The sequence below is a fragment of the Stomoxys calcitrans genome, chromosome 1 (assembly GCF_963082655.1).
Source record: "Stomoxys calcitrans chromosome 1, idStoCalc2.1, whole genome shotgun sequence".
NCBI lineage: Eukaryota > Metazoa > Arthropoda > Insecta > Diptera > Muscidae > Stomoxys > Stomoxys calcitrans.
Window position 1 is genome coordinate 212706030 of NC_081552.1, and position 16678 is coordinate 212722707.

At 39.3% G+C, this 16678-nt stretch overlaps 1 protein-coding gene across 1 annotated transcript in view; it reads right to left on the reverse strand.

The window, feature by feature from the left end:
• LOC106086067 (uncharacterized) overlaps nt 1–15839 on the reverse strand; it is a 29346-nt gene extending 13507 nt beyond the window's left edge. Inside the window, exons 1-2 of the mRNA XM_013250591.2 lie at nt 14644–15839; nt 3148–3367 (exon numbers count right to left, since the gene is read on the reverse strand). Coding sequence (XP_013106045.1) covers nt 3148–3367; nt 14644–14789 — 366 coding nt within the window. The 5' untranslated portion in view covers nt 14790–15839. The remainder of the gene's footprint in view (nt 1–3147; nt 3368–14643) is intronic.
• Nucleotides 15840–16678: the final 839 nt, after the last annotated feature.

The window sequence follows — 16678 nt, forward strand, 5'->3', positions numbered from 1 at the left end:
CGAGAACGCAATGTCCAAGTGCATCTGAATGTAAACTGCAACTAAATTCTCACATAGCCAACTGAATGACGATATTAGGATTATCTTTATCATCTTATCTTTATATACCGGGTCTTGCTTAAATACAGAGTGCTTATTACACTCGATATGACAAAGCGAGTTTATTGGCGGATTTAAATAACCAATGGCCACCATGTTCCCGCAGCGATCGGTTCTTCGAATGGAACGAGCTTGCTCTCCTATAGGAGCATGACGAGGATCGCCACCTACAACGACAAGAACGAAATTTTGGCCTTTGTGTCATTTCCAAAATCGGGGTCTTATTTTATGAAATTAAGTCCTAATTTATAAAATGAAATAAAGCCATAAAAAGAGATATAAAGTCCCAATTATAGTTGCTTTTGTTTCATGTATAAAAGTTTTGGTCCTAATTTCGATTTCCGTTTGGGACTTTATTACATTGGGGCCTAATTTCATATCGCCATTCGCACAAACTGGCACATTTTGCAATAGGAACAATATGACTTCCAAATGGAAGACATTTGTCTGTGGTCGCCCAACCTCATAATAATGCCCTACAATTTGGGCATTTCATAGAAATTTTTTATTTAGGAAAAATTTTATATAAATTTTGCCTTTAGGAAAAATTTTATAGAAATTTTGCTTTTAGGAAAATTTTTATAGAAATTTTGCCTTTAAGAAAATTACGTCGGAGATAACATTTCTGAAAATGTTTCAAAGAATAGACATTTTGTCGTTAAAAAACATTTCACAGAAATTTGGTATTTAGGAAAAATTTCATAGAAATTCTGTTTTTAAGAAAAATTTCATAGAAATTTGTCTTTAGGAAAAATTTCAGAGAAATTTTGTCTTTAGGAAAAATTTCAGAGAAATTTTGTCTTTAGGAAAAATTTCATAGAAATTTTTTCTTAAGGAAAAATTTCATAGAAATTTTGTCTTTAGGAAAAATTTCATAGAAATTTTGTCTTTAGGAAAATTTTCATAGAAATTTTGTCTTTTGGAAAAATTTCATAGAGATTTTGTATTTGAGAAAATTTCATATAAATGTTGTCTATACGAAAAATTTCATAGACAATTTGTCTTTAGGAAAAATTTGTCTTTAGAGAAAATTTCGTAGAAATTTTTTCTTTAGGGAATATTTTATAGAAATATTATTTTTAGAGAAAATTTCATAGAAATTTTGTCTGTAAGAAATTTTGTTTTTAGGGAATATTTCTTAGAAATTTTGTTATTAGGGAATATTTCTTAGAAATTTTGTTTTTAGGGAATTTTTCGTAGAAAAATTGTCTTAAGAAAAAATTTCAAAAAATTTTTGTCCTTGAGGAAATTTCATAAAAATGTTGCCTATACGAAAAATTTCATAGGCAATTTGTCTTTAGGAAAAATTTCATAGACAATTTGTCTTAAGGAAAAATTTCATAGAATGTTTGTCTTTAGGGAAAAATTTCATTAAAATTTTGTCTTTAGAGACAATTTCATAGAATTTTAGAAAATTCTGTTTTTAAAGAAAAGTTTTAGAGAACATTTTATTGTAATTTAATTCATTGAGAAAATTTGACTGAATTTGTATCATTAGATAAAAGTTCAACAAAATTTTGTCTTTAAAGGAAATTTTATAGCAATTTTGTTCCTTAAATATCTCCACTGATGTTCTTTAAATTATTTCCTTCACCTGTTAAAATTCTCTAAGGTAGATAACAATGAATTTTTTCTGTTTCTTTTTGTTTGTTATTTCTTATCTTTATTTTATTTGTTGTATACCAATGCTATCGTTATATTAATGACCTTTCATGTGTCATGGCATTTGTTGCATTTCTACGCACCTACTGACAACTGTTGCTGCCTGTTCTTATGAATTCTATTTTAAAAGTCACCCAGGTGTGGTCAACACATCAGTAGTCAACCGTAATAGCTATGAAGGTGGGATTCAAAAGTCCTCAAATAGGGAGTTGAATTCTCCTTTACTTGGTAAAACATTCACAATAACCGTAATAACAACATATATCCTATATACACATATATACACACGCACACACCCACAAAGATCATTTTCTAGAAAATAACTACAATTGAAGATATCAGTACACCAACAAAAATTAGCCACCAATAAGAAATACGAGTAATAACGTCATACATGGTCGTATAGTCTCAGAATCATTGGCACCGCATCCTTACAATTTGTCATATATTCTTGTACTCATCTACGCCTTCTCTCTTTATCTCTCATGTCACACATTGAGGTTGAAATGTGTGTGTCATAAAACCCACAAAGACAATATTCACAGATGATTTGTTGATGTAAGCATTGAGTCACTCGCAGACAATGAACCCCCGCCCCCTTCGCCACAAGCATGGTTGTATGCATGCAGATTTTGATGTCTGTTGACTGTCTTCTTCTTTCCTTTTAAATCTTTGTAGGACAAAGCATGTGGGTGTGTGTGAGTGTGAGCATGTATTCATGAGTGCATTGATAATTTGAGAACTGTCAAAACGGATACAAACAATGGCTAATTTGTAAATTGAAGAGGCAACAAGAAGGAGCTGCCATATAAAGAGGACACTAGGAATTTATTGATATTTAGCATTGTGGGTGTTGTACTACAAGTACTCGTATTTGAAGGCATACTCTTATGGCGAATCTAATGAAAGACAAGGTCTGTTATAGTTTTGCATGGGGTATACTATCATTTGGTTTCGACACCCCACAGACCTCAATCGCTAGTGGTTACTTCAGGTCATGTTGAGTGAATAAGAAGCTCACAAATCTTTTTTAAGAAAATGTATAGAAAAATTAAAAAAAAAACTATTAAAAATATTTAATGGCAAGCATTTACGTTTGAAAAAGGAATAAAAGGAGTTCTTCGGTAATTTATTGTGCATGTCTCCACCAAAGCAAAATTAGGAACCATAATTAATGTATGCAACCTTTTTTTCTCGTTAACATTTCTTGGTAGTCATTAAAATGCAGTACAAGGATATGCTGACATATCCATGGATATGTCACTCCCTTGTAGCAATAGTCTAATTGTAGGTCTCTCCCTATTTCGTGGTTTGTTCTACTTTAATTTGTGTGCGCTGTACTTGTATCTGGGTGCATAGATTTAGCTCCGAGAATGTTTTACTTACCATGGGACATGAAGTTCGTGATTGTATTTTTTTGGTGCAATTGTTGAATTGTATGTCGGTGCCATTGCGTCGGACAATGGAATAAATTTGAGGGCAAAAACCGCTAGTGCGAGTCAAACACCATTCACCACACGAAGCCCAGGAACAGTGGCTGTCAGGCATGTCAGCGGTATGGGTTTGGCACATAACAGGATCCAATTCAAAGCCAGATTTAAAAGCTCTACAAAGAGAAGAGAGGTGAAAAATTAAGTTTAAAAAAAAAAATCTTCTATTATATAAAAATGAAATTGTTGCGCTTTGTTTGTTTGTCTGTTCCGATTTTCATAAAATTTTTACAGAAGGTGGTGTTTGAGCCCCCGGTGAAAATAGGGTACTACATTTTTTGACATCCTAATATTCAAAAACGCCAGATCTTGGAGATGCATGCACCGACTGAAGCGTTTTTTTTAAGCCACCAAATTCATGAGGGATGCCCCATCCCAAAACCCACCCGAACGGACATGTTAACCGATAGGCACATTATGAGTATCATATTAAACGTATTTAAGAGTAGAGTACGTACTTGCCATAAAAATGTCATCCTAAGTATTGGAGGGGAGGTCCCCAACCCCCAAAAACACCACCCAACAGGACACCTTTACCGCTTTGGACAATATGGGTGTCAAATCAGAGGTATTTAAAAGTAGAGTACAAATGTGGAATAAAAATGTATTCTTGGCATGGATGTTGGAAGTCATAACACGAGACTTAGTGTCAAATTTCAGCCAAATCGAATGAAAAATGATGCTTCTAAGGGCTGAAGAAGTCAGATCCGACGATCGGTTTATATAGGGACTACATCTGCTTATAGACCAATTCGAATCATACATGACATGGATGTTGAAAGTCATAACACAAATCTTTGCTCCAAATTCCAGTAAAATCGAATGAATATTGATGTTTCTAGAGGCTCAAGAAGTCAAATCAAGCGATCGGTTTTTATGGGGTCTATATCTGTATTGACCGATTCGGATCATACTTGGCATGGATGTTGGAAGCCATAACACAAGTCTTTGTTCCAAATTTGAGCCAATCGTATGAGGCTCCTAGGGGGTCAAGAAGCAAATCTGGGATCCGTTTATATGGGGGTTATATCCAAATCTGAACCGATATGGCCCATTTGCCATCCCCAACGACCTACATCAACAAGAAGTACTTTTTTTTACTTTAATTGGCTATGACAGAACATTTGTTCCACTAGCCGAACATAGAATAGCGTTCCAAGAGCCTCGATCGTCTGCGCTCATTTTGAGGTGTCTCCCACCACTTGATCTTTTTATCGGGCTTTTGGTCTTCCCGGTTTGCGTGTAGTACCGTGTTTGCCTTCAAAAGACTTCTTTTCTAGCCAACGCAGCCGTTGTATTTTGATGCGTGTAACTATGCTATCGTCTCATACAGCTCGTGGGTTCATACATCGTCTATATTCTCCATTAACGCAAACTGGTCCAAATATTTTACGAAGAATTTGTCTTTCAAATACTCCAAGCACTGCCTCAACGGCTTTCACCAGTACCCATGGCTCAGAACCATATAAGAACGCGGGTAGTATCAGTGCCTTGTATAGTGTAATCTTCGTCTGTCGAGAGGTGGCCTGGTTTCTAAACTGCTTACTTAAACCAAAGTATCATCTGTTAGCCAGTATTATTTTTCGCTTTATCTCAAAACTGGTGTAGATAAAGCTACTGACTATCTCAAAGTTGTAGTGCCCAACTTTCTCCATTTTCTTTATCTCCTCGGTTGTACAAGGCGTTTTGGGAATTGAAACCATCTATTTCGTCTTATCTCCATTTACTGCCAGACCCATTTTCATTGACTCTCTTTCGATTCTTTCAAAGGCTGCAGTTACTTCCGGTCACCGACCTATGATGTCGATGTCGTCGGCATAGGCGAGTAGCATGCAGAGTCTTATTAATTTTGCAGGGATACCAAACTTAGACATGGCTTGAAATATCTTTGAACTTAAAGGGGTATCGAAAGGGGCTTTGTAGGCAACGACAAGATGGTAGGTGTTGATTTGTCCTTCTCGGGTCTTTTCCAGGATTTGGCGCAGTGTGAATATCTGGTCTAGGGTGGATTTACCTGGTCTAAAGCCGCATTGATAGGGCCCAATTATCTCATTGACTTTAGGTTTTAATCTTTCACACAGTACGCTCGAGAGTATCTTGAATGCGATGGGGAGGAGACTTATTCCTCTGTTGTTGGCACATTCCGTTTTGTCTCCTTTTTTGTGTACGGGACATAGTATGTTGAGGTTCCAATCATCGGGTATGCTTTCTTCTAGTCAAATTGCGCAGATAAGCTGATGCATACGCCTTATCAGCATGTCGCCTCCGGTATTTAATAGTTCAGCGGGTAACCCGTCGGTTCCTGCTGCCTTGTTGTTCTTTAGTCGGGTCACTGCTGCATGGACCTCATTCTGACTAGGAGGTAAACATTTTATACCATCATCAGGGAATGGTTCTGCGGTATCCTCTTCGACGCCTTCGTCGGCGACACTAGCAGTTGGGTAAAATGTTCTTTCCATATCCTCAGCATGCTATCTGTGTCAGTTATCAGATTTCGTTCTTTGTCTCTGCAGGAAGATGTGTCTGCACTAAAGCCACCGGTTTGATGTTTAATTCTTTGTCATTCTGACTCCTGTACATCTCAAATCGCTCACACTCACGTCTTTCCGTTGCCTTTTTCTTTCTGCCGAATAGACGTTTCTCCTCTCTACTTTACTCCCGATACCTCTCCGTCATTTGGCTTGTTGCTACTGATTGCAGGGTTGCTCTATATGCCACATTCTTGGCTTCAGTAGCATCTCGATACTCTTGGTCGTACCATGGGTTTGGCTTGGGGGAGGCTTCCGATACCCAGGTACAGATTCGCGGCATTTTCCATGGAGTGGGCCATTGTTTGCCACTGCGCCTTTATATTATCGGAACAAGGAGTGCTTTCATCAAGCAGTTGGGTCAGTCAGGTGGAGTATGCCGTTACCATCAGTTGTATTTGCTGCTTTCCAATGTCCAGCTTCCGTGCAGTGTCAGATCATACTTTCCTCACCATGCTCTACGGCGCTCGTAGAAAATATTCTTGGTCTGCTCGTCCTTGTCTAATGTCGGGGCATGGACACAAATAAGGCTGATGTTGAAGAATTTGGCTTTTATGCGGATTGTGGCTAGCCTCTCATCCACCGGAGTAAAGCTGGAGACAAGGTGTTTCAGTCTCCGACTAACCACAAATCCACAGCCAAATTCATGCCTCGTGTTATGGTAGTTATAGTATAGTTCGTCACCGTTTGGTGTTGTTGTAGCGCCATTCCCAGTCCATCGCACTTCCTGTAAGGCGGTAATATCTGCCTTGTACTTCTCCAATACATCCACCAGCGCGTATACTGCACCTTCTCTATAGAGAGTGCGGACATTCCAGGTGCAGATCCGCAAATCATGGTCCTTTTTTCGTTTGCGTGGGTCGTTAACGCTGGGGGGGGTCCGTTTTTACTATTCTTTTGTTTTTCATAGTAGTTATTATAGTTTTACGGGGGCGGGTTACTGGCCCAGCGTCCCAACCGCATGGTTTTTGTGGGATCGCACATGTATCCCTCGTTGTGGCGAGCCGCTTGCTCCAAGATCCGACGCTCGCCCCTAACCTGGGAACAGACGCAGATGTTGGCCATTGGTTATTTTAAGGCGCCAATAACTCGCCTTGTCATCTCGAGTATCATTATTTAATTAAGAGCCAGTGCCACCTGACTCCTCACTGAGACTCTTCTCTCTCGCTGACTGCCCGCGACCGCATTCATGCTACACCGCATAAAAACGGTGCTTTCTACCATCCGCAAACTGTGTACGCGCCCGATAGCTTTCAGCTAAGCTTACCGTGGTAACGATGGACACCGCACAAGTCGGAGCTCAAAGTTCCAGCCTGTGTGGTGCTCATATCATAGAACATATATACTTTATAGGGTCTTTGACGCATATTTCGAGGGGTTACAAACGACGAAATTAGTATACCCCATCCTATGGTGGAGGATATAAAAATCAGCTTCGTTATTTTCACCGGGTGTTCAAGCTAAACATTCTGTGTAAATTTCAGCGAAATCGGCCCAGCTGTTTATGAGTCTATACGAAACACCCAAGGTATATAGGACAAGAGAACTTCCTCTTTTACCCCTTTCGAAATAAAGAATTAAAGTTCAATAAAAGATTTGTGGATCAGCAAGACACCCTGTTTCTGTCCTCTCAAGAAGATTGTTTTTTTTATAAGTTTTGTTAAAACTCCATTGAGAAAATTTTCCTACTTCCCATGACGTTTTCTTGCATGTCAAGCCTTAATGGTGAAGGCAACGGTAAATCCCACTAGTCACGCATATGACATTTGATAAACCGTGTTTATTTAAATCAAAGATTCAATTGATTTCCAAGTAATTGTATATTAAGAACAAGGACAATGGCCATTTGCTCAGCAGTTGCTTTGGTTAGTTCATCCATTTTGTTCATGTGTTTAGTCCTTGATATAGCCATTTGAGAGAAATGACTAACTAAGTTTTCCTGGAATTGTGTTTAAATGTAGACTTTATTGTTTTTTCTTTCTTTCTTTCATTCATTGCTTTTTGGGTTTGGTATGAAGCATGAGCTCATCTTGTAATTTGTCTGCAATATCTAATTACAATGTGTATATTGTAAAACTAAAGACCTTTTAAAACTAAAAAGAAAGATTTGTGTGGTAATTTACGAGTATTCGATGTTAATGGTTTGTAAGCTTTTGTCCCGCAACCTAATTTTTGCCATATTTTTTTTCGAAGGCTGCCCATCTGAGACTAGTTAATGGCGGGTTTATTATGGTGTAAAGCTGTAAGGACTCACTCACTCATTTCGTAACAAATAAAAGTCTTTGTCATTTGCTTTTTTTTTTGGATGTTCAAAGGACATTCAGAGGAGACTTGTATACAGCAACGTATATTTATGAAAAGTCACATTAGCATCAATGGGATTTTTGATTTTTCCAAAAATGAAATTTGTTGATATACAAATGCCCATAAACCTTCCATTAAGGAACAGAGGCAATCTTCTCACATATCAATGACTGCTGTCCGATTCAAGGTTTCAAGCTCAAGGAGAAAGAACCTTCTTTTCATAGCCGATTCCGAACGGCTTGCCGCAGTGCGACACCTCTTTGCGGAGAAGTTTTTACATGACATAGTACCTCACAACTGTCGCCAGGGCAGTTCCTAGTCTCGCAAGCTCGTCCACTTTACAATTCCCTGGGATATCTCTTTGGCCCGGCATCCAGAACATGTGAATTTTTAACTGTTCATCTCATTGAGAGATCTGCGACAGTCGAGGGCGGTTTTTGTATTCAGAAATACCTTCTCCAGGTATGTAATGGCTGTCTGAGAAGATATTTGTGCCAATCGTCACTATGACATTATATCTTAGTCATTCGGCAACTTCCTTATTTGCAAGAATCTCCGTTTGATACACACTGCAGTGGTCGGGTAACCTTTTCGATATGACCAGTTCTAGATCTTTAGAGTACACCTCAAAGCCCAAAACTAAACGACCAGGTTAGTTTGGAACCATACGTATAGAAGTCTATGTAGCTTCTGTTACCAGGGATATCGTAGTACCAATCGGTTCTATCAGGCATAGTGGTACAGTACTTTTTATCAAAAAGCAGCTCAGGCAGGTTGTAATCCACACTGCCTGGAACATCGAATATTGTATCAAGTTTAACACAGTGTCCGTAGCCGCCACATGAGCAATGAAAAAGCTCCCTTAACCTCACAGCAGTGGTCGCAACAATTTGTCTAGCCACAATGTCCAGAGGCATAAGATGTACAATTAAATTCAGTGCCGCTGTGATGCACAAACAAGCCATCCTTTGGATACGGTTGAATATTGAGCAGTAGGTGGACTTTTGAAGCGCTGTCCACTATACCACAACACCATATAGCATTATAAGTCTGACAACAGCAGTATATACCCAATGCATTATACGCGATCTAAACCACAAATTTTGTCAATGGCTCTCTTGCAGGTGTATAGGGTAAGAGTTGCCTTTCTTGTCCTTTCCAAAATGTTGGATTTGAAGTTCAATTTCCTGTTCAGCAAAACACCCAAGTATTTTGCGCTTTCTGTAAATGGGACATTCTTCTCCTCCCAAGAAGAATGTTTCATTCTCCTGCTGAAAAGAACTATTTCTGTCTTGCACGGATTTATTCCTAGACCAATTCCGGAAGCCCACTTTGCTGTTGCTTCGCAAGCCTGCCGTAATGCATCTTTTAGTAAGTAAGTTATTAATAAATTTTCTAACAGTAGAGTTGATGCCTAGAAACTCCAACTCCCTCATGATTGACGTCGGTTTTACATAATTGAAAGCACCTTCAATGTCAAGAAATGCTGCCATTGTATATTCCTTGACAGCGAGGAAACCCTCTATATAGACGACTAGGTCGTGAAGGGCTGTTACAGTGGTCTTACCTTTACTATATACACGCAGCTGCTGAGACAAGCGTCATTCAAAGATCTTATGATATGTTTCTAACGTCGCTGTCGTAACGAAAATGACCCTCGTTTCCCTCCATTTCCCCAGGTATATATACAAGCAGAGTATATCTCCATGAGCCAAGAACCAGTCTATCAGACACAGCTTGTAATTCAACTGGTGATACATCATCTGGGCCTGGCTACTTAAATGAGTCGAAACTTCTTATAGCCCATAGGATTTCGGCTATAACCTCCGACGAATGCATACCAGTGACAACCTCTTCTGGCGCCACTTTTTCCGTTGGAGAATTTCGCGGCAAATGTGTATGAACGAGTAGTTCTAGTGTTTCCTCACTAGACATTGTCCATACGTTCTCCGACTTCTGAATATACCCACCGTAATAGGTCTCGAGAACATAATCTTCCTTAGCCTAGTGGTCTCAGTTGTATCCTCCACGGAGCTACAGAATTCCACCCCTTAGCTTGGCACTAGGGCATGCTGACACAAGCGAGTCATTTAGGGCCTTCGTGATCAGCTTGACCACTATATCTATATTCTCCGCAGTTGCCACTTTCTTTTCTGGTCTGGTAGTGATAGGCGTGCAGACTTTGTGCCAAAATTTATCCAATCCGCCTTTCTTCTGTTAAGTCGAGGGACCACTTCTGCAGTATTTTCCCCAAGGCTGAAACTAATATAACGATGATTAGAGAAGCTGTGGTCATCCGACACTTCCCACTCGCATATTCTTGCGCTTATATCTTCCGATACAAAGGTAATATCGAGTATCTCCTGCCTGTTCCTGGTAGTAAAGGTCTTTTTATCCTCTTTATTACAAATCGCCAGATTGCAACTTTTTGCAATACATTCGATAAGCAGCTCACCTCTTTCGTTGATATCCGAACTTCCCCATAACTTCCTACAATGAGGCTCTTCTTCCCTACAGAAGCGGTTTCAACCAGCGACTTAAGGCTTGAAGGCGGAATCGTGTGCCAAATATGGGGAAGCCAGTCAGTAATGAGGCTTGTTTTTTTCAAGGCTGGCTACTACTAAATCTTCAGTGCTTAGCGACGGAAGAAGAACAACATTTAGACTGTTCTTTGCAAGAATACAGGCTCTGTGTCTCCCATTCCCCGTACCCTTGAGTAGTTTAAATCCAGGAATTTTTAGTCGACGAACCATTCCTCCACAAACCCATGGTTTCTGGATAAGAACCATGCCAAATTCCCCTACCATTAGGAGGATCTTTAGTGCCGCCGAAGCCGCCTTACAATGTTGGAGATTTATCTGCAGAAACCGGAACCAGGATTCAGAACTTCCACCACTGTTATTAGCCTCGTCTTCTGATTCCGCCAGGAGTTTATCCTTACAAGATTCGTTAGATCTTGTCTGGATGAGCTTTCGTACGCATCCAGGGACAGGTGAGGAAGCAGTACAATCACTCTTCCTCAAGACACTGGTCACTTGCCGTGTGGACGATTCTCCCTTAGATGCTTCACTTGCGGCTGCTGACGAATTTCTTTTTGAGTTCCGTGCTTCCCTGCTGGCGAACATCTTGAGCCCAGTCCAACCGGATGACCCGCCCACATAGGCCTTGTCGGGTCCCGTTTCAATGGCATCGCCTTCTGTCTCGATTGTGGTAGGCGGATTTTCAGTCTCCTGCAATCCGCCAGACATTCCGATTCCTCAGACAAGTGTTCGGCAACAACTGCTGAGTCATCTTCTGATTCGTCAACCCCAACGCTTGTATGGAACTTCAGTTTCAACTTGTTGAATCAGTAGGATACAACTCCTTTAGACTTTTTGAGTTCCGCGAGACGAATACTGCATGTTTCCGGTCACCATCAGCCTCATCTAATCTACCAATCTTCTAGTCGGTGGTTGAAAGATTGGTAATACATTCCCTTAGTCTTCCAAGTATGGATTCAGGATCTGAGATAATCCTTGGTATTCCAGCATGCGCCAATGGTTGACAAGAAATAAGTTCATTCTTGACTCAATCCATTGCTGTTCCTGGCCAGATCTCACAAATTTTATTTTAGTGCACAACGATACATTTCAGTTGAGCGTTGATCCCCGAAGGAAATTAGTCTGTATCGGCCCCGATACCAGCCATCATCGTCACAAACTGGAGGAGACCCAGAAAATTCCGCCAGTACATCCGAGTATACTGACTATCCCACTCCAATTATTCCTAGGTATGCAGCCCTGCTATTCTCCCTTGTCGAAAACTGCCATCACCAAGCTGTCCCTAGCGACATAGCAAAGGTTCATGGACCCATCCTTCCAAGTTCTTTTAGGCATGGGATGCCCACTAGGTGACCACAGCTTTTTGGCTGGCTGCGGTGCAGTTTCCGAATCTAAACGTGTAGTCTTTGGGGTAGCCTGTGCAGCGAATTTCCGACCCCAATTTAGGGAGTCTCTCTTCCTATTAGTGAGAGTCTTAGTATCATTCGCACCAAGCCTCCCAATAAACCTGATAGCGATGCGTCTTTTTATTATTCCAACCTCTTAAAGAGCGTGTTGGTTTGCCGGGGAAGACCGATGGCCTACGTATTATTATAAGCATGCGAAGATAGAATAGGTTCGGCCTTGTCCTAAAGACTCGAACCAGGTGTTTTCGTCAAAAGCCCCTGCTGACCAGTCGTCTGTCGGCTAGTGGATCCTGGAGCTGTCCCTTCACCTTTCGAGGTTTCAGTAGCAGACAACATGCTACGGCCTGATACCACCAACGCAGCTGTTGGGTCTTCGCAGTCCATTCAAAGCCTACTCCCGTGCTCTAAATCTGCCGCTCCACTGGAAACAGACGCAGATTATCAACCGCTACTATCGTAGCTGTCCTTGAGAGACATACATTTTTCTTCCAAAAATAATGACCTATTACGAGTTCAAAAAAAATTCTTGCGGAGCGAATTAACAAAATGTTCGCCCCACTTAACGGTTCAAACTAGAATCCAACTCAGAACGTAAAGACGATCACGAATATATATATACCTTACAGGGTCTCAGATCTATAGTTCAAGGTGTTACAAACAGAATGACTGGAGTAGTATGTCCCCCCCTCCCTATATATGACAGGCATTTTCAAGTGTGAAACGATAAAAAAGTTCGAAATGCTGATGATGGCTATAAAACGCATTTCCCTCTTCTGAATTATTGTAGATCTTTTTAAAATTGTGTTTGGGGCCCCTTCCTATGGCCAAGTAGTATACATTTTTGTTGTCGTTAAACAAATAAAATAAATTTCTCACCAATTTTTGCTTTTGTTTTCCATATTCATTGCCTGTTTTGTTTTTTACACAAAATGACGCTGTTTGCATAAAATGCTATAACTTTCCCGGTTTCCTAAATATAGCAAATTTTACTTTCTATTTTTCTTTTGTTTTTATTGCTGTTGTTATGGATGAGTGTTTTCATTAGCCTCCTCTGTGGGAATTCATGCCAAACCAATTAAATAACGCTGATGGCACCACGAATATTTGTTTGCTCATATTCGAGAGTGTCCTCCATTAAGGCTCTGTCTTTTTTCCTGGTGTCCTTTTTTGTAGCAATTTGAATTTATTAATGAAATTTAATATGCGCCCATTTAGCGTTTCATAAGTGAGTCGAGTAGGAGGAAGAGGTTAAGTAGAAACAAGTAAAAGTGTGCTAGGTTCGGCCGGGCCGAATCTTATATACCCTCCACCATGGATGGCATTTGTAAAGGATAATGGGTAAGAATTGCTATGCTATTGGAGCTGTGTCAAGTTATAAATCCATTCTGGTTATACTTGGCTTAGATGTTTAAGACAATAGTAGATCCCTTTGTGCAAAATTTCAACCAAATCGGATTTCCCTAGAGGGAAATTAAATGGGGAGATCGGTTTGCATGGGAGCTATATCAGGTTATGGACCGATTCAGACCATATTTGGCAGGTATATTATTGGGCGTAGAAAAAGTCACTTTGCAAAATTTCAGCTTAATCGTATATGAATTACGCCCTCTAGAGACTCAAGAAGTAAAATCGGTAGATAGGGTTATATGGGAGCCACATCAGGTTATAAACCGATTCAGACTATATTTGGCACGTTTTTTGGAGGTCATAGATACAGTGACTGTACCAAATTTCATTAAATTCGGATAAGAATTACATCCTCTAGTGGCTCAAGAAGTAAAATTGGTAGGTCGGTTTATAAGGGAATTATATCAGGTTTCAGACCCATTCGAACCATACTTTGTGTACCACTAAATGTCATAGAGGATGTCATAGTACAAAATTTTAGCCAAATTGGATAAGAATTGCGCCCTCTAGAGGCTGAAAAAGTCAAATCGTTACGTCGGTTTATATGAGAACTATATTAGGTTTTGGGCCGATTTGAACCATACTTGGCACGTAAATTGGAGGTCGTTGGAGAAGTCATTGTGCAAAATTGGATAGAGGCTCAATAAATAAAATCTCTAGATCGGTTTATATGGAAGCAATATCTAAATATGGACCGATATGGCCCATTTTCAATCTCAACCGACCTATTCTAATTGGAAGTATTTGTTCAAAAGTTCTAGTGCCCAGCTTTACTTCCTCGAATGTTAGCGTGCTTTCCACAGACATGCAGACAGCCGGCGGACATGGCTAGATCGACTTAAAATGTCAAGACGATCAAGAATAAATATACTCCAATATTTCGAGCCGTTACAAACGGAATAGCGAAGTTAGTATACCCCCATTTTAAGATGGAGGGTTTAAAAAGAGGCCCGGTCTGGGAGGGAGCGCTCTAGCACAAACAGATGACATTATCCCGAGGCGTTTTACTGGTAGTGCTTGGATACATTTAAATACAAAAAATAGCCACTGCTGCTGTTGCTGCTGGTGTTACACATTCCCCAAAGGATATTTTGATGTTTCCTTTTTTTTCTATGTTTTCGTTTGATTATATTTTTTTTATTATAAATATTGACACTGTTAGTGGAAAAGTATGGCGGCAGTAGGTTAAAATTAGAGTCAAACTTACTTGAATGAAGGCGAATAAATGGCAACGCTCAAATAGACAATGGAGACACATGAGAGGACCATAGTCAATTGGCAAAGGCATATAGCGCGACATATGCGTTTATCCTGTTCGGGAATAAGGCGTGGTTTGTCCTTGCGACGACCCATTGCTGTGGTGTGTTTTTATCCCTTTTTTATATGGCTGAGAATCTGGAGGGCAAAATGATTTTCTTTTGTTTTTCACTGTTTAAAAAAGTTTTTGAAAAAAAAAGACGTTGGCTGTTTAAAATTTAAACTCGTTTGTTTTCTTTTTTCTTTTTGTTCTTTTTGTTGGTGTTTAAAAGTAAATGGCTTTTGGTAGGTGGGCTATCGTTTGGCTTTTGTCTTAAGTTGTTGTTGTTATTATTCTTTGATCCCTATTGGTATTTGACTTTTTGGTATCACTTCGAATAGCTTCGGTCACTTTATTTCTTTTTTTTTAACAATATCGTATCCTTTTTGGTTTGCTTTTCCTTTTTTGTTAAATTCTATTTATGTTTGTTGAACAATTAAACCCCTTAGTCTTTAGGGTAATGCTGGCCCCTAGCAGGTTGTTGTGCTGGCTAGGAGATAAGGGAGTCCGAGGAAGAGGTTCCTCAAGAGCCTTGCAAGTGCTTTCGTCTGATGACGATGACTAATTTCTAGTATATATGAAAGAGTTCCCTAAAAAATTTAGGCTTGTTGAACTTTGGTGTTCTTATCATTGTTGTGAACACAGACACTGGTCAGAATGGGGGGGGGGAAGCGTTAAAGCCAAACACCCCCTAGTACTATGGGTAAATTTTTTAATTTTTTTTATAAAATTTTCAAATACACAACACTTTTTTGATTTTTTTAACATAAAATCACTTTTTTGGTTTTTAAATTTTTTTCACATAAATTCGTCGTTATTATTTTTTTTTTTTTTTTAATATTTTTCACTTTTTTTATTTTTTTTCAATTTTTTTTTCTTCCCACAAAATTACCCACAGCTATCGATGAATTTAATGCACCCGAGAGAAAAAATATTAAACTTATAAATGTCTTATCTTGTATGGTTGGTATGGTATGTTACATTTGTATTTGTGTCTTTGCGTCTCGGTGTGTCTTGGTGTGTCGTTATGTGTATGATTTGCTTGTTGGCTTTTGGTGACGGACTGGTGACTGCTGCTTATGCGTTGTGCTACTGTTTACCGTGCGTTGATCTGACAAACTAATCTATATGACATAAAGAATATTCCAAGTTTTTAAGCCATACTAACCAAAGAAAAGCTTTTCTTTGCTAAAGCTTTCCCTATGTTCCTATTCTTGCCACCATTTCCATGTCCATTCCCAGTGGCGGTGTTATGACGTTATCCCGAATTTATATCTGTGTGTGTGTGTAGTATGTTGTTGTGTGTTTTGAAAGTCAACAGCAAGGACTTCTGTCATTTGGTCTTACTTTATACCTCGTGCGCATGTCCAAAAATAACGTTTTTTTTGTAACTAGAGTCCTGTTTGTTTATATGTGGAATTGTTTGTTTTGGTTCATTGTGCCAGTGTATGCGTGCATGCAGACATGAGTTGCTCATACGTCACCTAATTTTTCGGTATCTGGGTCAAAGTAATGTTTACAAATAGCAAGAGTAAGAACGGATTGTTTCTCTTCTATGAGATTTCCCTCCATTTTGTAAAGTCAGGTTTCGTAAAATTCTGAAATTATAAAAGGCTGAAAAATAAACCACGCAAATGTTGACAAAATGTTCAAGGAAATTTACGATTTAACGTATTTATACCCTACATCATCTCTGTGGTACAGGGTATTATAACTTGGTGCATTTGTTTGTAAGACCCAGAAGGAAGAGATATGGACCCATTAATAAGTATACCGATTGACTCAGAATCACTATCTGATTCGATTTAGCTATGTCCGTCTGTCTGTCCGTTTGTCCATATTAATTTGTGTACCAAAATTGGTACTGGCATCATTTTTGGTCAAAAGACGAAAACTATTGAAATTCGAAAAAATCGGTTCAGATTTGGATATAGCTCTCACAAAT